The sequence below is a fragment of the Pipistrellus kuhlii genome, unplaced genomic scaffold, assembly GCF_014108245.1.
Source record: "Pipistrellus kuhlii isolate mPipKuh1 unplaced genomic scaffold, mPipKuh1.p scaffold_m20_p_13, whole genome shotgun sequence".
Classification (NCBI taxonomy): Eukaryota; Metazoa; Chordata; class Mammalia; order Chiroptera; family Vespertilionidae; genus Pipistrellus; species Pipistrellus kuhlii.
In genome coordinates, this window is record NW_023425438.1 from 47,438,331 (window position 1) to 47,464,166 (window position 25,836).

A 25,836-nucleotide genomic window follows, 5' to 3' on the forward strand; every position below is an offset into this window, starting at 1 on the left:
AAATACTTTTTTTATCCTGGGTGATTCTTGTCATCAGGCAAGTTTTGGTAACCTTGGCCTGGCTGAGATTTCAAGAGAGCTGGAAAGATAGTGGAAGAAGTGGGGAAAGAGAGTTCATTTAATGGAGCACAGTAACACACATGGCACAGGCCTCACTGTGTTTGCACTTCCCAGATGTGTACTGGCACAAAGGTTACTTTTCATGCGGTCTTTGGATGACAGAAGTTTGGGAATAGATAGAGGAGGCTCTTGGTTGCTTTGATGAGTACTTTTGGATAAGATAAACTTGTTTGCCAGTAGCATCTGGCTCCTTGAAGGTCTTCTCTGCCTAGCAGACTATTCCTCAGAGTTGCTTGGTTAATTGAGAGAGTCTGCTAAGGAGTGCGAGCCAGCAGTGTCCTTTTTAGAGTACCATCAAACACTCAATTATATTATCTTCGTCTGCTGGCAGGGAGGAACTATTGCCATGACTGGTATAGAAGACCTTCAGGGAAAACTCTTCAGGTAAGAAGAAACTTTGACCCTTGTCAAGTCAGGCCAGTGCAGTGGTGTACGTGTTAAGATAGGCTTTGGAACTGAAGCCCTATTCCTTTTTAGCTAACCCTTAGGAAAGTTGTAGAGTGATGTACTTCTGTTTCTTAAAAGAAAAACATTCTGAGTTATGCTAACTCTAACCATGGTGACTGGTTTTAGGATGTTGCTGTACTTTTAGACATCTGATCTATGGTCCAGGCACTGCGATAAAGCACAGCCCTACAGAGTAAACTTCATTGCTCTCATTTTACTATTGAGGAAACTGAAACTTAGGTTAAATAATGTGCCAAGAAGTGGTCACAGGCTGAATTCAAACCAAGGTCCACTACCAAAACCCAATACCCTTTACCACTGTGCTGCTGTTGCCACTCCTCTCCAAATCTTTTTCTTGGTGTGATGAGTTACAGCAGATTCCTCCTTCCTTGCCTCCATTCCTCCATTCCTCTTTCCAAAAAATATTTGAGTATTTAATATGTGCTAAATGCCTGGCTTTTGAGGTAACTCAAGAATTGTTCATAGCGATTTTGAAATAATAAATGATAGCATTCATTCACTCATGCATTACACCAAATTTATGAGCTATAACAGTGGATATAAGCAGGGTCTCTGCCCATAGGAGTGTACATTACATTGAAAGGAAACCAACAGTAAAAAGGTAATTTAAATAAAGGCACTTTCATAGTGTGATAATGCAGTGAGAAACAAACATGGTGATATGATAAAGAGTAAGGGAGTGACTTGTGAGGCACTACTATGGAAAGGGTGATGAGAGATTCTGACGAGGTAACAGTTGAGCAGATAGGGCAAAAGGAAGGAAGGAACCAGCCAACCACATGAAAACTATGCAGACAGGTGGAGTAGCAAGTACAAAGGCGCAGGCAAGAAAGTGCTTAGAACATTTGAAAACCAGAAAATAAGGTGGTGTAGTTGGAGCAGTGTGGACAAGTGGAATATGATATGAGTGGAGCGGGTTGGTAGAGACCAGACCACATAGAATTCTTGTCAGTAGAGTACCATATTCTGGTTGATGGATGTTTTATAAGGATTGTTCTGTAGTTGAATAAATTTGGGGCAGAAGGTTCAGGCAAAAATGGGAGGAAGTCAGGCCAGTTAGAAGACACAGAATCCGGGGGGAAGATGGTGGTAGTGATGGCCTGGAAAGGAATGGATAGATTCCACAGATGTTTTAGAAATAGAGGCAGCATTTACTGGTTCATTGGTTGGATATGGGAAATTAGGCAGAGGGTTTTTTGACTAGAGCAGGATACACAAAATAAAAAATTATGCCTAGGTTTATAATCTAAATCTCTTAAGTATGTTACTCTCAGGAGAATAATTTAAGAAAAGGTATTGATTGTATTAGTGCATCAACTAAAACATAATTGAGAGTAAGGAACATGATATGAGGGAAGACGCTTAGTAAAAGTGAACCTTGAATAGAATTTTTAAAAATATGTATATATTTTTATTGATTTCAAAGAGAAGAAGGGAAAGGTAGAGAAAGGAACATTATGGGTGGTGGGCACTCAAATGATATTAAACTGAATGCATGTGAATCTGCCACCATTTGAAGACTGTTAAAAGCTTATTTCTGTGCATTATATTATTGAAGTAATTGCCACATGGCTGCATTTTCTTAACATAATGAGTCAGAGGTCTGTGAAAAAAGTTCTGTTCTTAATGTTTTATAGGAAGACCAGTGTTGTGAAAAATCAGAGTGATAATATATTAACAGCCTTCAGATATAAATCCTTAATTTTGTGATTTATGACTTGTTCTCCTGTGCTGTTTATCTGGCGTAGGTATTACACTGGTTAATACTAAATCAAACAAGTAAACTTGAATCTTGCCAGCACTTTGTATTTCCCCAACTAGGGACTTTTCCTTTTAATATCTGTTGGTTTGGTATCTTTTAGGCTTCTCCCAGTGTGTGTCCTATACAGTCTGTTCACACAGCAGTTTTTAAGGACATACTACTTGGCTGTACTGCTGCAACTCCGCCTAGTAAGGACCCAAGACAGCAGAGTGCTCCCCATGCTGCCAGTTCTCCACCTAACCTTGGAGCCAAACTTCCTCCAGGGTGAGTCATCTGTTTTCTGTGAACGATGTTTAATCATAAGAAGAAAAACTATTTTAGCCATGGTTCTTCCTACCTGAGCTTACATTGCTCAGGTGGCAAGCTTTTTCCACATCAGTGCTTCATAGACAGAAAATTAGTATAGCTAAAATTTGGCCTGACATTCATTACATTTAGGTTGTCCAGAGAGGTTTTTCATTATAGTTTCCTAATTTGTCAGATGCCTTCAGAAGTGAAAATGTATCAGGCATGCAGAACAACATAGAAAACATTACAGAAATAAAGGAGTGTGAAGAAAGAGCAGTTTTCTTGACTTGATACAGTGAGAATGGTCATTTGAAATAGTACAGATAGTAGTAGACTAGATGTCTGCTTTCAAGAAAAAGAGCATATTTGTTCATGTGGAAATCTGGGGTCCACAGGAGTGTGGAGAAGAGGGAGACATGCTTACAGTGAATGGTTCTCATCGGCCCATACCCCAGGTGTGGGTGAGACGTGACTATGGGTTAACAGAGAGAAGCGTTTTAAGGGAAGGATCTCTTTTATTAAGAGGGGTGGCGTGCAGGCAGTTGGTAAAGACTTAAGATTCGGGTCAGAAAGACAATGGCAGCCAGTGGATGTGTCTCTCTCATGTTTCTTTCTCTCTCCCTTCTCTATCTAAAAATTAATAACATTTTTAAAAATTATATTTTATTAATTTTTTACAAAGAGGAAGGGAAGGAGATAGAGAGTTAGAAACATTGATGAGAGAGAAACATCAATCAGCTGCCTTCTGCACACTTCCCACTGGAGATGTGCCCACAACCAAGGTATGTTCCCTTGACTGAAATAGAACTTTGGACCCTTCAATTCACAGGCTGATTCTCTATCCACTGAGCCAAACTGGTTAGGGCATAGAAACATTTTTTAAAAAGAAATTATCCCATGTTGGGGCTGGTTAAGTGTTCATAGCAGGATAGGGTTTTGTGCTGCTGGTGGTTTAGAGGGACAGCTCAGTTTTATTGTGCTGTAAGAAGTAGAACTAACTTGAAGTACTTCAGGACTCATGAGAACATGCAGATAGGATTTAAGGTTGTATTTTTCTTTTTTCTTTTTTCTTTTTTTTAATATATTTTATTGATTTTGCACAGAGAGAAAGGGAGAGAGATAGAGAGCCAGAAACATTGATGAGAGAGAGTCATCGATCAGCTGCCTCCTGCACACCCCCCACTGGAGACATGCCCGCAACCAAGGTACATGCCCTTGACCGGAATCGAACCCGGGACCATTCAGTCCCCAAGCCGACGCTCTATCCACTGAGCCAAACCGGTCTCGGCTAAGGTTGTATTTTTCTTAATGTTTAAGATATTTTTGCAGAGCCATTGACCGATTACTTTTAACTAGATCACAGAAAAGAATCTCGAATTTTCTAATATAAGTAGTTTTACCTTTCATTTAGTTGCCTTGGGGAACCACAGAATTGTTTTTGGTAGGGGACAGATAAAAAAGGCCTAATGTTGGTGTTCCATATTATGTTTTCAGATGCCATAAACGGAGTTTGCCAGAAGTAGTTTCTTCCTGTCTAAATACGAAGCCTGATGCACTGCAAACAAAACCTGATGTCTGCGCAGTAGGGATGCTCTCTTCAGAGTCCTCACAGGTTGGAACCAGAGACTCGGAAACCATGAATGAAGCGAACGGTAGCGCTACCCAGCTGAAGACCAGCGCTGATCAGGAACACAGGCTGGACTCTGTTCCACAAGCATTAACCAGCCTTCCAAAGACAAGCTTACCTACAAAAGCTGCTTCTGTGGCAGAAGTGGAAAGTGCCGAGACTCCTGAACTGCAGAAGCACCTAGAACCTGCCCCTTGCACATCTAAATTCCTTTCAGCTAAGCTAGAAGAGAAAGCCGTTATCAATGGTGATAGCCCTAATGGTTGTGTGGAGAAAAAGGTAGAACCTTCAGCTTTAGGTTTCCAGTCACAGAATTTAAGGGAATCTTCAGTAGGAGTAAATAATGAAAGCTACTGTACAAGAAGCAACAATAAAACCCAGAATGGTGAGTGTTTTCTCCATACCTTTATTGGCCCAGGGTAAGATATGGTAGTGGATATACTGTATATAATTTCATCTTGCCTTACGAGGAAAGATATGAAAATGATTGTAGAAAAAGTTCATGCAATCAGAAAAGTCCAAAGAAGTGAAGTTCTAAAATCATCTCAGAAATGATTACTGTTAATATATTGTTGGACCTGGTTCTATGGATGTAAAAATACAAGATAAACTATTACATGGCTTTATAATAACAACTTTATAGTGTAGGTGTCTATAGCATCTTAAAGTCTGTAAAGACTCCATTTTAGACACTTGCCATATGACTTAACTAGATCCTTTATATGGGTAATGAGGTGGCTTCCAATTGGTTGTAAGAAAATAATTTGGAACAAAATCTAAAGTACTCTAATGATGATTTTATCTTCAACCCAACACATCTTTCTATGACATCCAGGTGAAAGTGGAAGGGGTGATTGATACTTTATGTTCACATAGGCAGTTCAGATCTGAAATTTTTTTAAAAGATAGAGAATTGGCCAGGACTGGTTTGGCTCAGTGGATAGAGCTTCGGCCTGCGGACTGAAGGGTCCCAGGTTCGATTCCGGTCAGGGGCATGTACCTTGGTTGCGGGCACATCCCCAGTAGGGGTGTGCAGGGGGCAGCTGATCGATGATTCTCTCTCATTGATGTTTCTAACTCTCTATCCCTCTCTCTTCCTTTCTGTGAAAAATCAATAAAAAATATTTAAAAAATAAAAATAAATTAAAAAAAATAATAAAAGATAGAGAATTGCATCACTACCTCTACAAAATGGATGGTTAGTTAAAGATGCTAAGAACAAGGACAAACCACCCTGCAGAGTCTGTTGGCTTAAGAACAATGCCCTGCTGTGCCCACACTTTAAAACTGAATACTCTTATGATAGAGAAAATGGCACATTGTATGTCATCACCTATATAAAGTTTGAGGATGCATTTCAATGACGGTTTATCAGAAGCTCTCTGATAAGAGAGCTAAATGGCTTCAGTGAGTCAAGGGTTCAGAGCTCTTACAACCTAAAATGCCTTTCATGATTGTCACTGTGTGGGAAAATTAGTGTGGGTTTTGATAACTTTAAAAAACACTATTCATTTGGAAACATAAAAAATAAGTATAGCCACACTCTAACTTTTACTGCAGGCCTCTGTAAGTAAACTACAAGGCAAGATGGATGGATTGAACTGTGGGTCTTTTTGAGAAAGTGTTGGAGGACTAGAAAAAGAACTTTCTTTGCCTGTGATACTTCAAAACCATCTTTATTCTTGAGGTGGAAGTTAATATAATTATTGATTTGCATAAAATTAATTATATAAGAGTATACTATTTTCAGGATTTGTGTAATTTCCAAAAGAAAATTAATATTCATAACCACATCCTTGTTCTATTTCTTTATTCCTTTTTTGTTTCATTGTTAATCCTCACCTGAAGAAATTTTTCCATTGATTTTTAGAGAGAGTGGAAGGGCAGGGAAGAGACAAAGAAACATCAATGTAAGAGAGACACATCGATTGGTTGCCTCATGCACACATCCCAACCAGGGCTGAGGATTGAGCCTGCAATGGAGGTATTTGTCCTTGATGGGCTTTGAACCGGGACCCTTCAGTCCTCAGGCTGATATTCTATCCATTGAGCCAAACTGGCTAGGGCTCTTGATTCTTTTTGAGTCATCAGCTCTCACACTTATCTAGTTTTTGAGGCAAAGTATTTTAATACTGTGTGAACAGACAATAAAAATTCAGCATCGGTAGGCAGAATTATAAGTACATAGTGAATTAGGAATCCAGCTTTTTCTTACTCAGTATGTTGAGCAACTATGCCCCACCTTAAATGATTTTATTTTATTACTAGAGGCCCAGTACATGAAATTCATGCACTGGTAGGTTCCCTAGCAGCCACCCCCTGCCGGCTGCCAGCTCCCAGCCATGCACTGCCTCCCTTCGGGCTGCTGCCAGCAGGGCCTCCTTCCATTCCCCCCAGATGGCACCACCACCTAGTTAACTCCCGGACAACCTCCTGGTCGCGGGCACAATTTGCATACTACTCTTTTATTATAGAGGGTTTTAGTTGTTAATCCTCATCCCAAGATATTTTTTCATTGATTTTTATTTTAGAGAGCATGGATGAGAGGGCAGGAGGGGAAAAATAGAAACATCAATATGAGAGACATATAAGTTGGTTGCCTCTCCACTGGGGCGGGATGGAACAGCAACCCAGGTATGTATATACCCATGACTAGGAATCAAACCTATGACCTTTGGGTATGCAAATTGATGCTCTAATCACACAGTACACTGGTCAGAGCTAAAGTGATTTTAAGAGGATGAAAAACCTCGTCATATCCTGATGCATCCCATCTACTGGGACTCTGGCTGAGGCCTGAGTGTGATCAGAAGCCTACCAGAATCTCTGTTGTTTTCATTTGTGTTGCTTGAGGGTATGGAAAAGACTCATTTAGAAACTCTCTTGCACCCTTGCTCTGCTTAGGAGCTAAAGCAAACTGGGGGTGAAGAGCTGCCTTTTCTTATATATATGTCCTCTGAAGCTGGCCTTTTCTTCTCTTTGGCTCTGCTTTGAACTGAGAATCACTGATAGGATCAACTATTGCTTTCCTCAATAGAGAGCTAGATTTAGATAGTTCAACTTGCTTACTTCTAGATATTTCCTCTCTTAAGCCAGGACAGAACAGATAAGATAACCTTTGGCTCTTTGCCCGTGGTTTGTGAAAACATGGTCCAATTCAAAGGATGATGCCATTTCAATACCTAAGTAATTAAAATTCCATTCTTGAACTACTTATCTCTTAATTTCCTTTCTTTATCTTCCCTTTCACTATAACTGGATAATAGTGTCTAAGGAATCTAGGCCTGACAACATCCATTTAGTCTTACTGTGTGCTCTAGGACTGTTTTAAAAGTGAGGTAGGGTTAAATCACTTCTAGGGTAATTATTAATATTATTATTATTATTATTTTTTATTGATTGTGTACAGAGAGGAAGGGAGAGAGATAGAGAGCTAGAAACATCGATGAGAGAGTGTCATCGATCAGCTGCCTCTTGCACACCCCCCACTGGGGATATGCCTGCAACCAAGGTACATGCCCTTGACTGGAATCGAACCCGGGTCCCTTCAGTCCCCAAGCCAACGCTCTATCCATTGAGCCAAACCGGTCTCAGCATAGGGTAATTATTAAAGACTAGAGGCCCGGTGTACAAAATTTGTGCACAGAGGCGGGGGTAGGGGGGGAGGTTTGTCCCTCTCAGTCCAGCCTGGGATTCCTCTAGGGATGTCCGACTGTCCGTTTAGGCCTGATCTTGGGATCGGGCCTAAATGGGCAGTTGGACATCCCTCTCACAATCCAGGACTGCTGGCTCCCAACAGCATGCTTGCCTGTCTTCCTGATTGCTCCTAACCACTTTTGCCTGCCAGCCTGATCACCCCCTAACCACTCCCATGCCAACCTGATTGATGTCTAACTGCTCCCCTGCCAGCCTATTTGGTCCCAACTTCCCTCTTCTGCCAGCCTGATCACCCCTAACTGCCCTCCCCTGCTGGCTTAATTGCCCCAACTGCCCTCCTTTGCAGACCTGGTCCCCCCCAACTGCCCTCCCTTGCTGTCCATCTTGTGGTGGCCATCTTGTGTCCACATGGGGGCAGGATCTTTGACCACATGGGGCAGCCATCTTGTGTGTTGGAGTGATGGTCAATCTACATATTACTCTTTTATTAGATAGAATAGAGGCCTGGTGCATGGGTGGGAGTCAGCTGGTTTGCCCTGAAGGGTGTCCTGGATTAGGTGGGGGTTCCCTTGGGGCATGAGGTGGCCTGAAGGAGGGGCCTGTGGTGGTTTGCAGGCCAGACACGCCCCCTTGGCAACCCAAGCAGAGGCCCTGGGATCTGGAATTTGTTTACCTTCTATAATTGAAACTTTGTAGCTTGGAGAGGAGGCAAGCCTCTTGCTTGCTCCCAGGTGGCAGCGATTTCTGTTGGAATTTGTTTACCTTCTATAATTGAAACTTTGTACCCTTGAGTGGAGGCTTAGGCCAGCAAGGGCAGGCGGAAAACTTGGCTTCCTCCGTTGCCAGGGAAATGCCTCCCTCCTGCTCTTTGTGGCTGTAACCATCTTGGTTGGGTTTATTTGCATACTCTCTCTGATTGGCTGGTGGGTGTGGCTTGTGGGGGTAATGGAGTGATGGTTAATTTGCATATTATTCTTTTATTGGGTAGTATGCTTATTTATTTAAATCCTTTGCATTTCTCCTGCCTAATACAAGTCAAAACTTCAAACAGACATTTACTTAAAATAATCCTGTCTTTAGCCAATGCTCTTAACTTTGAATGCAACATACATGTAAAGGAAATTGAAGATGTGTCAAAGGTCAAGTTACCTCTCATAGAAGCATTTATAAAATAGCTCTTATTTTGTAGACCAAGGCACTATGCGTGAGAGCGGTTTGGTGTTTATGTTTTTATTAGAATGGTTAGCTTTTGCAGAGAACACACCCTAAACCAATCTTTTTTGGGGTGTGTAAAATGACTTCCATACACTGTTGTGTTTGTTGAGGTGAACCTATCTCTGTGCATTGCTAATATTGCAGTGAGTTTGAATTAAGTATCTGATTTGGAAAAATCTTTCTGAAATATTTCTTTTACCTAGGATGGTGAATAAAAGTATATATTGCATGGAACTGTGAGTCTGGTTGTTAAATTTGGGGTTTTAGTTGTCCAAATGAGTATTATAAAGAGGGTAAAACTTTTCTAATTGTTTGGATAGTTGTCTTCTATAAGCCATTTTTACAAATGACAGTTGAACCAGTTATTGAGGAGTTCTCCCTTTGGGAAAACTGGCCTTTTGAACAGAATTCAGTAGCATATTGATGTGTTTTTAAAAAAATTTGAGGTCCCATTTTCTTAATCTTCTGTTTTGGTAGCGCCATCCAGGAAGTCCGTTTTGACAGACCCAGCCAAAGTGAAGAAGCTACAGCAGAGCGGCGAGGCCTTCGTACAGGACGACTCCTGCATGAACATTGTGGCACAGCTGCCCAAGTGCCGGGAGTGTCGCTTGGACAGTCTCCGCAAGGACAAAGAACAACAGAAAGATTCACCTGTGTTTTGTCGCTTCTTTCACTTTAGAAGGTGAGGCATCTGGGGGGAAGCTCAGGTAGTCTGGGCCCTATAGCATATCCACCCTGTTCCGACAGGGAATCGAATCTTGACCTCCTGGTTATAGGTCAGTGCTCATCCACTGAGCCACACTGACTGGCTGGTTTTTCATTTTTGACCTCTTTGAAGGGGAAAGTGCTTTCACTTAATGTTACATAGTAGAAGCCATTCTAGTAGAACAAACTAATTCCTTTGGTTAAAAAGGATGTATAAATTTTTAAAACATTCTCCCCTCACCCCAAATGTTTAGGGTGAATATTGAAGCTATCACAAGCTTTCTCATCAAGTTTGTTTCTCATTAACTTCTACAGACAAAATAGGAGGGTGTATAGTAGTTTCTCAGTGATAAAGCTCAGTTTGCCATCTCCTTCCCCTTTGAAATGGCTTTCAAATTCATTTTTTAGTATAATGACTGTTTCTTAATTTAAACTATCAGCTAAAAACTTGCAAATCTCCTTTGGACTGCTTAAAAATAAGCTTGCATCTCTTATGCAACTTTCAATGTAATTCATTCTGTGCTCTTCTAGACAAATACAATAGTTTTTCTAAAATACAACTTGAATTTTTTGAGTTTTCGTAACTGACGGTGACTTTGTGAAGTAATCAAGCTCCCTGTTTCCTTGCCATGCCTTCCTTTACCTAGTGTCTACCTTTTTATTGCAAAGTCAAGTTTAGTTACTATTTATATCTTTACATTAGCCCTACAAACCTCCTCTGATTCCTATAAAATTTAATGATTATTTTACCTATCATATTCTATTTCACTATGGTTATCTATCTACTATATGTCTCCAAATAAATTGACATAATAATGTTGTATTTAAAATAAATTAAAAACCAACACATAGCTTAGAAAAAACATTCAGGTGTCAAAAATACTAAACAAGAATACTGAGAAAGTATCCTGCCTTTTTCTCCTCTCTCTTAGGTACTGAGGCCTGTCTTAACACTGCCACTCATTCTAGGAGCTTACACCCTAATTTGCAGCTAAGATTCATATGGGTGCTAAATACTTATGTGGTCATGCTTCAGTGACTGTCCAGCATTAGCCTTCCCTTGCTGAGCATTTTTCTTGAAGCAATATTTGTATTCAGATCTGATCAGATAATTTACCACCTTCTGTTTGTCATTTTACTTCTCTGGTGACTTGTTATTATTCTTTCTGACATTGCCAAATAACAATTGGCTGTAATTAGCCATGGAGATTATAAAAAAAAAAACTGGGAAGAAATTTATTGATTTTAGTTGGTAACTATAAGTTGTAAATTAATTTTGTGTGTGTGAAATGCACCTGTTTTTTCCCCTACTTCTTCTAGGTTAAAATTCAACAAACATGGTGTGTTGCGAGTAGAAGGTTTCTTAACTCCAAACAAGTATGACAGTGAAGCAATTGGCTTGTGGTTGCCTATAAACAAAAACGTGGTGGGCATCGATTTGGACACAGCAAAGTATATCCTGGCCAACATTGGAGACCACTTCTGTCAAATGGTGATTTCTGAAAAGGAAGCTATGTCAACTATTGAGCCACACAGTAAGAACATCTCTTAGTGGGTAGGATTTTTAAGTCCAACTTGATTTTTGTTCCTGAATGGCACCTAAGACCTAATATATTAGGTTTCACTTTCACCCCAAAGTTTAGATGACTTTGACATAATGAGGTTGTATATTTTCTTTTGTAACAGATTTTACCTGTTAGTTTCATGAGAGCCAGTTACCTATCTGTGGGGTTTACTTGGGGATGATTACCAAAGGAATAGAACTCATTTTTAGTTAAGAAAAGCAAAGGTGAGGTGGTTTTGGAATTTGCACAATGTTACCAGCAGTGTGGGCTTACCAAAAGGAGTTGAAACCTCAGGTTGGTATATTTTAAGACAGAGGTTCTTAATTATGAAAACATTTCAAAGAAAATTAGAATGGACAGGCTCTACCCAAGACCTGTTGAATCAGTCTGGAGAGCTGGGTCCCAATAATTAGAATGGGAACAAACTCAGATGGAAATGATTCTGTTAGAGGCAAGGTTTTAAGGAAATAGGTGGAGGTTCCATATGTGTGTGCGCAGGTGTCCTCCACTCACATTCATTTGTCAGCCTAATGAACCCTAGGAATCAATCAGTGTGGTGACACATTAAAGCCACAGCTTCTTAATAACATCTCTTGGTATGACATCTGGGAGGACAGCACACCTCTGTCCATGTCCCTCTGTAAAACAGAGGTATCAGCCAGAAGCACCAAGGGGCATCTGTCTGTTAAGTCTCAATTTTCTTCCATCATTTTTTCTTTCTCAAGTGGTTGAGAGTTGTAGGTGAAATCTTTCCTTTCCTCTGGTGGATAGCTCTTCAGACTTTGCATAGGCAAATAATGTTTCAATGCAAGCATCTACCCATACAGCCTTAAGATTTTTAGTTATAGGTACCAGAAACTAGCTGAAGCTAGCTTAAGAAAATAACTTATTGGATAGGTATGGACACTATTGCATCTCAGAGCCCAAGGAATGGGGCATTCCCAGGAGCAGGAGATCAGGTGGGGAGATGGAGTTGTGAGCCCTGGAACAGCCAAAGTTGTGCTGTAGAAACACTCTACTCTGTTTGGGTAGCAGAGACTCTAATAAAGAATCATTGTCGTTTTCTCATAATCTTCTGTTTAAGACATGTGATGATGGTGTTCTCTTTTCGGTAGAGATACAAAGTGCCTTTATTATATACAAGTAAGTAAAAGTAATGGATTTAAAGAAAAAAGTTTTGTGACCGCCAACCAGTGATCCGGGCAGTCCAAAAGGTTGGCAACTATTGATCTAGAAGGTGGCACATAATAATCAGAATATAGAAACACTTCTTTGGAACATATTAGTACTACTTCATCCCCAAATCAGCAGGGCTGTTTAAAGCAACTGGTGTTTTTTCTTTGCTGTTGGTGAGTCATCTGAAAAATGCATTTTTTTAAAAAAATACAGAAATAGGCATAATTAAGAAACTCTGTCCTTGAAGATTTAAATGTGATTAACCTTTCCTCTTTGTCTGTTTGAGTCCTCTGTTCCTTTTTACTTCCTCTAACCAGCTGTCAGTTGGGGAGAGGAGCTCGCTTTGAGTGACACTGAAAGAAGCCACAGGCTGATCCCAGAGGGGTTGCTCTCATCCTGAGATTAGGAGGCTGATCTCAACATTTATACTTTGTCTTTTCAGTGACAAAAAAAATCATTAAGTGGTGGCTCAGAGATCCAAGAATGTTCTCTAATAAAACAGTCTAATGCAAGTGACCAAAGTGAAGTTCATAAAATCTCATTTGCTTAAAGCTCTGTGTATTATACAGTGAGCTATTACATTATAATGAAATGGCAGAAGTTCACTCAGCAATTGGATTAATTCAGTGCAAAATGAAGTTGGTCATTTGCATTGTGGTCAGTCTGAAGAGTGAATGAATTAACCATGAACTCTCTATAGAACAACAATGTGGCAGTATTGATCCAGTCTTGTTCAGGAAAGGGAGACACACAGAAAAGAGTGTTCTTATCAGCAGACATTGGGCTTTTCACTGACCCAGGAAATGCCCTTTCTCTGCTCATACTCCTTGAAACTTTCTAATACTTGATTTGATCATCTGATCTGGCATTTCTGCATAGGTGGGGGAGTGGATAATATGTCCTGACCATTTCTGGAAGGCCCTTCCCCTCAGTTATCAGGGGTTGGCCATTGGAATGGGAAATTCTACTTTGTAAAATTCTGGATTATGCCTTAACTAGAGGCCTGGTACACGAATTTGTGCATGGGTGGTGTCCAGCCTGCCTGCCCCAATGGGGGCACATGGGGCTGAGCCTGTGGGCGGTTAGCCAGCTGGCCCTGCCCCCCAATCGGGGTTTTGGGGGCCAGTCAGGGCCTGGATCAGGCTGGTTGGCTGCTGCAGTGAGTGCACTTCATAGCTACTAGTTGTTCTAGTCATTCTGCCATTCCAGTCACTGGGCTTTTATATATATAGATCTGTTGGATATTTGGTGAGTATATTGGTTGTCCCATCACTCCTGGCACTAAAAAAATCAAATTCTGACTGTCACATGAAGAAACTATGGACTATTGTGCCCCCACTAAATTAATGTGCATCTCCCTCCCATTTCCCTAAACACCCTGGAGTTTTTAATGGGCAGTCTGTATGGATTCAGGGCATCTGTGACTAATCTGAGATTATGTCAAATGTTGTGTGTGTGTATCTGAGTCAGTTTGCTTTTCTTTTGGATAAAGCATGGTCCATGCTGCCTTCAGATTCTCAAAGGGTCTCATGACGTTAAATGTGAAGAATCACTGTGGTGTGATACCTATGTCTGAACTCCAATGTAGCCGCTGCTGTTTTCTTTTTTTATTGATTTATTCAGTGGCTCTTAACACCTATCAGTGGTGTGCAGAGCTCTTTTAGAGAATGGGAGGGGCAGGGGTGCAGAGCCTGAGTATTTCCTAGGAGTTAAAACTCCACCTCCCAACTGCTTATGATGTGAAGAGGCCTGTGGGTGGGGTAGAGTTGAGATGAGCCCTGGGTGTTGAACAGAACTAATGGGAACTCCAATCAGAGGGAGGAGTAACATCAGCTCCCTTTACCCTTCAAATTACATTTCATAAGCCGTCTTCTCCCAAGACTAAGTGATCTGTTGATTTTTGTAGGACAGGTTGCTTGGAAGCGAGCTGTCAAAGGTGTTCGAGAAATGTGCGATGTGTGTGACACCACCATCTTCAACCTGCACTGGGTGTGTCCTCGGTGTGGATTTGGAGTGTGTGTGGATTGCTACCGGATGAAGAGGAAGAATTGCCAGCAGGGTGAGGATTGACTTGATTCTCCTCCAGACCAGACCCCTTAACACACTTAGATTAAGCCTTTTATTAGTTTGCAGTGATGGATTCTTGAGGTATTTGGGGCCAAAATTCATGAGATCAGTTACTATAAATCAGTTATTTGCAGGTCCTGCCTACAAGACTTTCTCTTGGATAAGGTGCGTGAAGAGTCAGATCCATGAACCAGAGAACCTGATGCCTACGCAGATCATCCCTGGAAAAGGTATTTCACATGGTGTAATGATTTCTTTTCACCTTGTTTTGGTTAGCTCAAAGGTGATTTCATTTTACTTTTTATAGTATATTATGTGCTAACTTTATTTTAGTGTGTACCATAAATTGTCCAGAAATTTGTAAAATAATGTCCCTAAAACTTGTGATTAAGGTCTTGTAAACAGTTTCATGGAAGGAAAGGAAATGGTACATTTGGGGGAAAACATGCTTAGCAGGATGAAAAGGAGGACTTGTAAGCACCATGCTGTTAAAAAATAGTTATCCTGCCAGAAATGTCAGCTTCTGCTTTGTCATGTTGAGATTGAAAATATGTGACATCCATGTTCAAATGTTTACCTGTGCTCTTTTTTTTTTTTAGCCCTCTATGAAGTTGGAGACATTGTTCATTCTGTAAGAGCAAAATGGGGAATAAAGGCAAATTGTCCCTGTTCAAACAGGCAATTCAAACTCTTTTCCAAGCCAGCCTCAAAGGAAGACATAAAACAGGTATTACTGTTTATGCTAGATTCAACATCCTTATTGTTGTCTGTCTGCTTTCAAATAACCCAATGATTTCTGTATATTTGAAAGAAATATGGGGACACTGTCTGTGGAAAGAGAATTCACATTTCATAGACCCATTCTCACTTTTCACATCATGGAACTTTTAGTGGGTTTTTAATTTTTGTTTCTTGAAAAAGCAAAAACCTCTTCTATTATAATCTACCTAATAAGGTGCTGTCAAATTTATATGGGTTCTTAAAAACTTCTCATACTTTGCAGAGTTAAAGAGATTCAGATAAGCTCTAAAATGTTTTAAGTTACTAAGTATATTTTACCTGTAATATATATGAAGAGTTGAAGGAAATAATATTGAAATGAATCTTTATGTACCCATCACTCAACATAAAAAATGTACATTTCCTTGTTGCTGATGCTCTTCCTAGAGGCATACCCTTCATCTCTACCATCACATCCTCTCTCCCACATCTCCTTCTGCTCCCTCAGCCCATAATTCCACATTAGGTTTAATAATCAGAGGATTTTATATTTACATAACAGGCAGCATGAGTAAAAGAGTTGAGATTTTGGAATCAGAACTGAATTTGAATTTTTCCCCCCTCCCACTTTCTAGTTGCATAACTGTGGCTCAAATTAACTGGTTTATATGTGCTTTAGCTACCTCATCAGTAATCCTATATAATAAAGTGCAATATGCAAATCGACCAAACAGTGGAACCGACTGGTCAGTCCCCTGATCTGCCTGCCTGGTCACCTCCCACGGAGGGAGGCCAGATTGCAGCCTAAGTCGGACATCCCCGAGGTCTCCCGGACTGCAAGAGGGCACAGGCCAGGCTGAGGGGCCCCCGCCCCCTCGTGCACCGGGCCTCTAGTTGAGGAATAATGAACAATACCAGTTAGACATCACAGAAACCATAATCACATGTAAAGGGTGGGCTGGGATCAAACAGGAATTTGACTATCCTTTTCCTTCTCCATGTATGTGTGTATAACTTCCCCAGTTGAGTTGTCAAGGCAGTTTTTTAAGTAACGGGAAGATAAGTAGTGTGCTCTTTCCAGTTTTTTTCTTCTCAGTTTATTTGACTTCTTTTAATGATCACTACATTTAAAAGCCCATTCCACTAGCTAAGTCAAGGGCGTTTTCTCTACTTCTGTTTCCTTCTGAAATCACAGCTATTCATTCATTCAGCAACACTGTTTTGAGTGTCTATTCCAGATACTAGGGTGAGTTCACTGGGGATATAGGCACAAACTGGTTATTTTAAAGCAACAGGGTAGATGGAGTGCTCAGGATATGTATAAGTGTGAGATGGGAGATAAAGGGTGTGGATAGAATATTTTGCTGTATTTAAACTCTTAGCATATCTTAACATTTCACTAGTAATACATAAAAGCTAAAAAATTAAAGCCTCCCCTACCTTATAGTCCTGTTCTGTTATTGTAAGATTACTGCAGCCATGGTGATGTCTAGGGCTGTTACTGGGCTTTGTTTTGGGTATTTGTCTCTCTTACTGGTGAGTTGTTAGGAGAAAGGTAAGAAAAGGAAAACATAATTTTTCAGCCTCTGCAAAATTATCTCTTTATACTCAGATTTCCTTAGCTGGAGAAAAACCGACTCTCGGAACCACGCTGCAACAGAACCCCTCAGTGCTGGAACCGGTGGCCACAGGCGGGGGAGCCGCCTCCAAGCCAGCCAGCAGCATCAAGCCAGCCTGTCCAGGCAGCACTTCTCCTTTAAACTGGCTGACAGACCTGACAGGTGGGAATGTCAACAAGGAAAATAAGGGTGAGCTTTCCCTCCTGTCTTGTGGGTTCCCAGGAACTTTAGTCCATTTGGGAGGGACAGGACAGCCTTAGCTGCTATGAGAACAGAGTAGTTACAGTTGTGTAGAAGGGAAAGTGGTTCCCTATAGACAACATGAGACATGACACAAGTTCAGGTGTTTTCGAAATGCAGCACCAGCAAGATGATAGACTGTAAGTTAGGTGAAGATTAAGACTTTTTTGCCTTCTTGTTCTTATTCTATATACAGTTCTTATTTGTCTAATGTTCAATGTCCTGGCTTCAGCTTTATTTTTCTTTATTTGTACTTTTGTTTCATCTATGCTCGATGATAGTTTAAAGAATATGTATGGCTTTTGGAATCAGGTAGATTAGAAATTACATGATTCTGCTTTATGTTTATGTTAAAAAAAAAAGAAAAATTACAGATAATTTCTTTCATGCAAAGATCTTAAACAAAAGTTAAGTGGATAGAATTCAGTACTATCAATAAAGGACTTATATAGCATGATCATGGACATCAAAATGCAGGTGTAGTTTAATATTCAAAAATTATGAGACACAGAAAAGTAGAAAAATTCAGTACTTGTTCATGATTTTTTAATTCTTAGGAACAGAAGGGAATATATATATAATAATAAAAGTGTAATATGCTAATTAGACCAGACAGAAGCCAGAGCTGAGAGGGAAACCTGGGTCCTGGGTGCCAGAGAGAAGCTGGAAGCTGGGGGAAGGAAGGCCTACTCTTGCACAAATTTCTTAATTCATGTACTTACTGTAATGAGCTTCTACAATAAAACTGACATCAATCAACATAAATAGTAATTTAATTTTTTAATTGGTTAAATAGGTGTGTTGGTGTGTTTTTTTTGTTTTGTTTTGTTTTTACATTTCTCTTGTGTTCAGGAAAGAGACAAGCATACCTGATATTACTACTTTATTAAACATTGTACTGGAAATCCTGGTGTTAAAGACAGACAAACAAGAAGATATTAGAATTGGAAAGAAAAGTTGTTGGTATCTGCAGACAATCTAATTATACATGTGAAAAATTAAAAAGCATATATTTAATAAATATGGTTGCTAGTTCCATTATTAATTTATAAAAATCAATTGTATTTTGTATACTAGGAACAAACAAATAGGAAACAGAAGTTTCAAAAAATACCGTTTAGCCTCCCTTCCTCCTCCTCAGGAGCACCTTCTTGTTTTCTCTCCTTCTTTGCCCACAGGCGGGCATCTCCTAAACTCTAAGGGTCCCTACAAGGCTTGTAACCAGGGCAGCAATGGGCAGTGGCAGTTCATCCCGGGCAAACCCCCTGAGCCTGTTCCCAATACTCCTTTTTCTCTGACTTATTAGTGAGCCAAAGCAGACCAGCCTGGGCTCATTTCCCTAGATCTACTCAAATATATATATATGTATATCATTTACCATGTATCCCCTAGATATTGGATCTTTGTTATTTAATACCAGTTGGGAATCCTTGTCTAAATAATGTCATTAGTATTTATCCTGTTAAGTTTTTTTATTCTAATAAATGAAATCAGGTTCCAAAGTAATTTTAATAGAAGACTACTAAGGGATTTTATTTTCAGAATGTTTTTCCATTTGGATTTTTTTATTTTCAGAAAAACAACCAATGATGCCAATTTTAAAGAATGAAATCAAATGCCTTCCACCCCTGCCCCCTTTGAGCAAGTCCAGCACAGTCCTCCATACCTTTAACAGCACAATTTTAACACCTGTAAGCAACAACAGTTCTGGTTTCCTCCGAAATCTTTTGAATTCCTCTACAGGAAAGGTATGCATTGTTTTTTGTTGTTTTTTTCCTGTTTGTACTCCACCTAGTAAAGGTGGATAGATGACACTAGAAAATTTGAAACCAAGTAGAAATGAATCCTAGGCTTTCCTTCTTGGGTACAGAAGGCTGTGTGATGGGCAGGTGGGCTTCGCAGGGTCATGGTACTGGGCTGGGCAGTTTTCCCCTATTGCACTTTTTCCTGTACCCACTTCTGTGAGTTGTGATGTCCAGTGGGGGAAGGAGACTTCCTTTTGTCTCGGAGTCCTGGCTTGGACTGATTCCTGGATATGTGATCTATACTTGTCCCACCATTATAGGACAAGTATGAAATGTATATTGTGTACATTTTGATGGTAGGGAATGACAATTAAGACTTGTATTCTTTTTCAAATTCAGACAGAAAATGGACTCAAGAATACACCAAAAATCCTTGATGACATCTTTGCCTCTTTAGTGCAAAATAAGACTTCCTCTGATTTATCTAAGAGGCCTCAAGGACTGACGATCAAGCCCAGCATTCTGGGCTTTGACACTCCTCACTACTGGCTGTGTGACGATCGCTTACTGTGCCTGCAAGATCCCAACAACAAGAGCAACTGGAATGTGTTCAGGGAGTGCTGGAAACAAGGGCAGGTAAGAGACCTCTGCTCTCCCAGCCAGCTCAGACCCCCTTCTTGGTACTTTTGGCAGACTCTGACATCCCCTCCTTCTGCACCCCTCCCCCAATTATAAGTAGCATAACTGTATACTTTATCTCCTATTTTTGTACTTTTTTATTTAGAGTGAATGTAATTAAGGCAGAGTATGGCTTGTGAAGGTCTGATTGCTTCTGACTAGTCATTGGATTTTTTTGTACTTAATTTTCGCCTGAAGACACGTTTCCATTGATTTTTAAAAGTGGAAGGGAAGGGGAGAGACACAGAGAAAGAAACATCAGTGTGAGAGAGACTAGTGTTGAGGATCCAGCCTGCAGTTGAAATACGTGTCCTTGACGGGAATTGAAAACAGGACTCTTTAGTTCTTGGGGCAGTGCTCTATCCACTGAGCCAAACTGGCTAAGGCTAGTCACTGGATTTTTTATGAGAGCATCTGGACTCATATGTGATAAATCTTATGTGATAAATCTCAACAAAAGTGGAGTATGACAGGGAAGCTTATGGAATTTGGGGGATTAGACAAAATATGGCAATCATGTATCCCCTCTTTCACGAATTAAAACCTTGTGCTAAAGGTAGTTATAGGGGGGCCAGAGTCAGGTGGTTTATCTTGTAATTGATGTGTAGACTTCCAGGGGGGTCTGCTTTACAGGGCAGTATTGCTTCATTTTAAGTTTAAAAAAAAAAAATGTGGGTTTTTTTTTTAATTCTTGTCCAAGAATTTCTTTTTCCATTGCTTTTTTCAGAGAGAATGGAAAGAAGGGTGGAATGAAGAGAGAGAAAAAACGATGTTAGAGAGACACATTGGTTGCCTCCCACGTGCACCCCGACCGGGGGCAGAGTGAGCCCACAACCCAGGTACATACTCTTGACCAGGAATTGAACCCAAGACCCTTCAGTGCCAGGCCGATATTCTAACCACTGAGAAACACCAGCCAATGGATTGCATCTTAAGTTTTGTTTGATGGTATAGGAGATGAATGGCTCCTCTGCTTTCTTGTTTTGGTTTTTGTTGTCTGAATCTTTGGCTTTTCTTCTGGGCTAAATGGAGTCCTCACTTAAGGAATACTTGCCTCTTGGACAAGGCTATGGAATTGCCATACAGAACAATGTACATATTAAAAGATTTTCTAACAAATTTTCAGACCTGTGTACTAAGATTTGCTCATGATGACAGTAACAGACTGAATTTAGACCAAGAGCATGAATACATAATTTTTTTAATTGAACTGATTGCCAATACTTTAGTCAGATTTCACAAATTTCAGGATTTCTGGCTTGTCTTAGATAACTAAAGGACTTGGCAACCTCAGGTCCCTATTTCTGCCTAGCAACAACAGGTTGGAGGCCGGTGGCAGTGTCCTGTTTAGACAGGACTCTCCTGCTGGCCTTTGTCTTACATCTTCTTCCTACCCTGAGCCCTGGCGCTGGAATTCTGTGAATGCTGGGAGTGGAGTCCTTGCTCCTAGAAGCTTACTAAGGTAGTTTGAGAGCAAGGGATGTTTGTAACATGAGTGATGAAGACAGGAAATGCTGTGGGTGCTCAGAAGTGTAAGCTGGCCCTTTGGGATCTGAGATAAGATGGCCTATGGACAAACAAGCCAGTAGCTGCCACAGGTGTGGGGTCAGAGCAGGAGGAGTTCAAACTAAAGTCTTTGTTCTCTTCTTTAGCCAGTAATGGTGTCAGGAGTGCATCACAAATTGAACACTGAACTTTGGAAACCTGAATCCTTCAGGAAAGAATTTGGAAGTCAGGAAGTCGACCTAGTTAATTGCAGGACCAATGAAATCATCACAGGAGCCACAGTAGGAGATTTCTGGGATGGATTTGAAGATGTTCCAAGTAAGTATTAAAGATCTTTCAGGGGTGTTGAGGATTTGAAAAGTTTATGTTTTGAACTGGGACAAGTTCATTTTGTAGTGTCTATCCTTCATTTGCTTCCACTTGTGCCCAGCAGGAGGGTAACCACAAAATGGTACTAAATTAATTGAGGCTGGTGGTTATGTGCATCTCACCTTCATCTATCTTTTTTTTTCTAATTGTTTAAGATACATAGACCTGAAGGAGCCAGGGAATGTGGATTCATTTAATTCAGGGTCTCCTGGTCACTGTCGGCTCCATGTGAGTGAGCAGGGATTGTAGCAAAAAGAAGGCTAGAGTGGCCTGTGTGAGGTTTGGCCCTTTCAGTGACGGGCCAATCAGTAAACTGTTTCCAAGAACATGAAGTGCACACTGGGCCCTGAGGTTCATATTAGCACAGCAGTGGGTCACCAGGCCCCCATCTCTGCTGGAAGATTCAGCCAGTTCATTCCTCAGACTCAGTAATTCAAGTATGCTCATTCACCACTCATCCTTTTTAGACATAATTTCACATTTTGCTCTCCTGCTTCCTTAACCCCTGTTACCCACATTTATAGATCATGGCCCATACTTCCACAGACTTTATAATAAAGTTATACTTAATTCTTATATAAGACACGATGCGGTTTTCCATAGGTAAATGCGAAGATGGAGTTTCAGACGGGAAATATTTATCTGAAATGGAGAGGTGGGAAGCAGAACTGGCATGAGAAGGAGTCAGCTGCAAGGCAGACTCAACAAAGCTTCAGCCAGTATAGCAGGAAGTCCTGGAGGAATCATTGCCCCTCAGTATCACAGATTGGGCTGAAGTGGGAGATGTCAGGGCCTTCAGCACCACCTTGTACCCCCTCCTCCTCAGTTTCTAGATCCTGGTGCCTGGGAAGGGCAGTAACCTGGTGAGACAGCTCTTTGCAGCCGAGGCAGACCCTAACGCTGTGTCTTGGCAGCAAGTTCTTTGAAAGAGATCTGGTGATAGAACTACCACAATGTGCCATCCAGTTAGGTCTGCGTTCAAATCCTGACTGGATATGTACTTACTTTTACATGAGCCAGTGATTTGATTTTTCTGGGGCTCAAACTTTCCAGAGTCAGCTGCAACTTGCCTTCCCATGCGATGTTCCTGCTGCACCCCCCCAGCGTGCCACCCACACTGAAGTGCTGCTGGTGTCTGAACATGGCCTGTTCCCTGTGATTTCCTATCTCTATTGCCCCATGAGTACACCTGTTTAAACTAGGTTACGGAACAGTGTTTGGTTGACTAGAACAGTTTACAAACGTTAGCCTTCAAGAGTACAAGCTCTGAAGTCAAACCTGGGTTTCAGTTCCAATCCTGCTGGATGCCCTTGGACATCTGTCAATTTCCTCCTCTAAAATTGAGAATATTAAAAAGGGCTTAATCTCATTGGGATATTGGTTTAGTTGCAAGGATTAAATCAATAAAACACTGAATAGAGATTAGAACACAGCAAGAAGTGCAAAACTGGTTTTCATTCCTGTTAATTATAATTATCAACATATCTTTTCCAACAAGAGATCCTTGGGTCTTGGTTCCTTGGCATTACCTGCAATAGGTAGTGGTTCTGTCACACAAACGTACGTAGTTTTCATTAAACTCTATGTGTATCTGCCAGGGTGGGGCAGAGTGGGCTCTGTTAGCCCTAGGTCTCCTGGACAGAACATCAGTTTCAGTCTCTGAGTAAAACAAGTCATTTCTAGTTCTTTTTTAAAATATATTTTTATTGATCTCAGAGAGAAAGGGAAAGAGAAACATCAATGATGGGAGAAAATCATCGATAGGCTGCTTCCTGCACATCCCCTACTGGGTGGGGATCAAGCCTACAACCTGGGCATGTGCCCTGACCAGGAATCGAACTGTGACCTCCTGGTTCATAGTTCAATAACCACTGAGACAAGTCATTTCTATTTCATGCTAGCCTCAGAAAATGGTTTGTTGCCCAAACCAGTTTGGCTCAGTAGATAGAGCGTCTGCCTGCGGACTGAAAGGTCCCCGGTTCAATTCTGGTCAAGGGCATGTACCTTGGTTGCAGGCACATCCCCAATAAGGGGTGTGCAAGAGGCAGCTGATCGATGATTCTCTCTCATCGATGTTTCTAACTCACTATCCCTCTCCCTTCCTCTCTGTAAAAAATCAATAAAATATATTTTAAAAAGGAAAAAAAGAAAGAAAATGGTTTGTCCCCCCCCCAATAGTCTTTTATTTTATTTTTTTAAATATATTTTATTGATTTTCCATAGAGAGAAAGGAAGAGGGATAGAGAGCTAGAAATGTCGAGAGAGAAACATTGACCAGCTGACTCCTGCACACCCCCTGCTGGGGATGTACCCGCAACCAATGTACTTGCCCTTGACCAGAATCGAACCTGGGACCTTTCAGTCCACAGACCGACACACTATCCACTGAGCCAAACCGGTTTCGGCTGGTCTTTGATTGTTAACTTGCATTGCTATTTATTCATTGCGGAACTGGTCACTGGATCTGAGTGAGAGGGACAACTGTCAAACACTACCTAGATAATGGGCAAAAGGGAGTGGCTAGAATCTCAAAAGAATGAGTAGTAGTTTAATTAGCATTTAGAAAAGATAGGGCCCAGATACAAATGAGTTGGTGATCTTTATTATGCTTCCTATTACTGCCTCCTGGGTATGGATGGATTTCTTGGCACTGTAGAAGTTAGCAATTGATGGATGGGAATATTAAAAGAAAAATATTTATGTACAAAATGTATCAGGTTATGAAACTTTACAGTGATAAATTTTATTTGCATTGTTAAGCATAAAAAGCTAATTTGCCATTTATTTTGGTCTGTTTTTGAGTTAATAGGAGTAATTCAGTTATTCTGGTTGTTTTTCAGACCGATTAAAAAATGAAAAAGAACCGATGGTGTTGAAACTTAAGGACTGGCCACCCGGAGAAGATTTTAGAGATATGATGCCTTCCAGGTATGACGGGTAGAGTCGGAAGGTAGGGTGTAAATGGTTCAGTCCTTGACTTGGTAGAATAAGTTCTTTTTTGAGATGGTGTGAGAAAATAGCTCTCAGGAAAATATGAAAGTTGCCATGGTTTTACTGGGGCTGATTTTTCCTTTCTATTCTATAAATTTTGGAGATGTTTGTTTCTAAGTGAGCTAAGTTACTGAGGTTTAGATCTGGCTAATGAAAGCTCTGTAGGTTTTCCCTGCAGTGCTCTGCCAGAGAAGAGGTGGCTGAGGTGTGCAGGTGCTGAATTTGAGGCAGTAGTGGGATCCGAACTGCCAGGGTCCCGTGTAATATAGTCAGTCTTCTGTTAGACAATGAGACAGCTAGATTGGTAGATTTAATTTTCCTGATTTGAGCTTGAATCTTGAAAAGAATCCTCAGAACTAATGAATAAATAAATCCAATGTCCAGAAAATTCATTGGTCAGATCTTTAGTCTGAGATATTCCAGATCATTTTGATACATTTTTTGTGGTGAAGGATTATAACCTCTATATTCTGATTTTGAATATTGTTAATGTTTAACTGTCTCCATCTTCATAAGCCAGGTATTTTTGTTTGTTCCTCTTGTGTAGAAGGAAGAAATCTTATAATAATTAGAAAGGCAACTTTATTTTTTAAATTCTGTTCTGTACCAGGTTTGATGACCTGATGGCCAACATTCCACTACCCGAGTACACACGGAGAGATGGCAAACTGAACTTGGCCTCTAGGCTGCCAAACTACTTTGTTAGACCAGATCTGGGTCCCAAGATGTATAATGCTTATGGTAAGGAGGAAATGACTTGAAAAAATTAGAATAGATCAAATTAAAATGTTTAGAAAATTGATTTTTTTATTGTTGGGGGGATGAAAAATATTGTATAAACCCAGCACTGAACACTGCAGTAGGTTTCGTTTTTGCATATTTCCTTTCATTCCTGGCCAAATGTTTGTGTATTTACTTTTCACAGTTATAGTTGTTGGGCATAAGCAATTTTTTATTTTTCTCTCTTCTATATCTAATATATTGTAAAATCTTTGCATGTGGTTTAATAGCCCTTTCCAAAATTTTAAAATTAAGTTTTATTGGGGTAACATAGGTTAAAAACATACTTTACTGTACAACTTTATTATTTTTTTTCAAATTCAGTTGACATTCCATATTATATTAATTTCACAGATGTACGGCACAGTGGTTAGATAGCCTGTATATTAAAAGACTAATATGTAAATTGACTGAACGGTGGAACAACCCAGTTGCTATGATTCCCACTGACTACCAGGGGACAGTCACTTAATGCAGGAACTGCCCCCTGGTGGTAAGTGCACTCCCACAGGGAGAGGACCGCTCAGCCAGAAGGCAG

General features: G+C 40.5%; 1 protein-coding gene across 10 annotated transcripts in view; it reads left to right on the forward strand.

Moving 5' to 3' along the window:
- Window positions 1–25,836, forward strand: part of KDM3A (lysine demethylase 3A) — a 50,089-nt gene that overhangs the window by 17,001 nt on the left and 7,252 nt on the right. For 4 of the 10 annotated variants that reach the window (XM_036435931.2, XM_036435933.2, XM_036435934.2 and 1 more), the window contains 13 exons: window positions 2,451–2,614; window positions 4,133–4,650; window positions 9,615–9,819; window positions 11,163–11,377; window positions 14,490–14,642; window positions 14,785–14,880; window positions 15,250–15,377; window positions 16,983–17,178; window positions 18,805–18,977; window positions 19,374–19,610; window positions 21,305–21,476; window positions 24,368–24,455; window positions 25,129–25,259. In XM_036435931.2, coding sequence (XP_036291824.1) covers window positions 2,451–2,614; window positions 4,133–4,650; window positions 9,615–9,819; window positions 11,163–11,377; window positions 14,490–14,642; window positions 14,785–14,880; window positions 15,250–15,377; window positions 16,983–17,178; window positions 18,805–18,977; window positions 19,374–19,610; window positions 21,305–21,476; window positions 24,368–24,455; window positions 25,129–25,259 — 2,476 coding nt within the window. Of the gene's footprint in view, window positions 1–2,450; window positions 2,615–4,132; window positions 4,651–9,614; window positions 9,820–11,162; window positions 11,378–14,489; window positions 14,643–14,784; window positions 14,881–15,249; window positions 15,378–16,982; window positions 17,179–18,804; window positions 18,978–19,373; window positions 19,611–21,304; window positions 21,477–24,367; window positions 24,485–25,128; window positions 25,260–25,622; window positions 25,680–25,836 lie in introns of those variants that run through there. The other 6 variants (XM_036435939.2, XM_036435941.2, XM_036435935.2 and 3 more) reach the window with 6 other exon arrangements.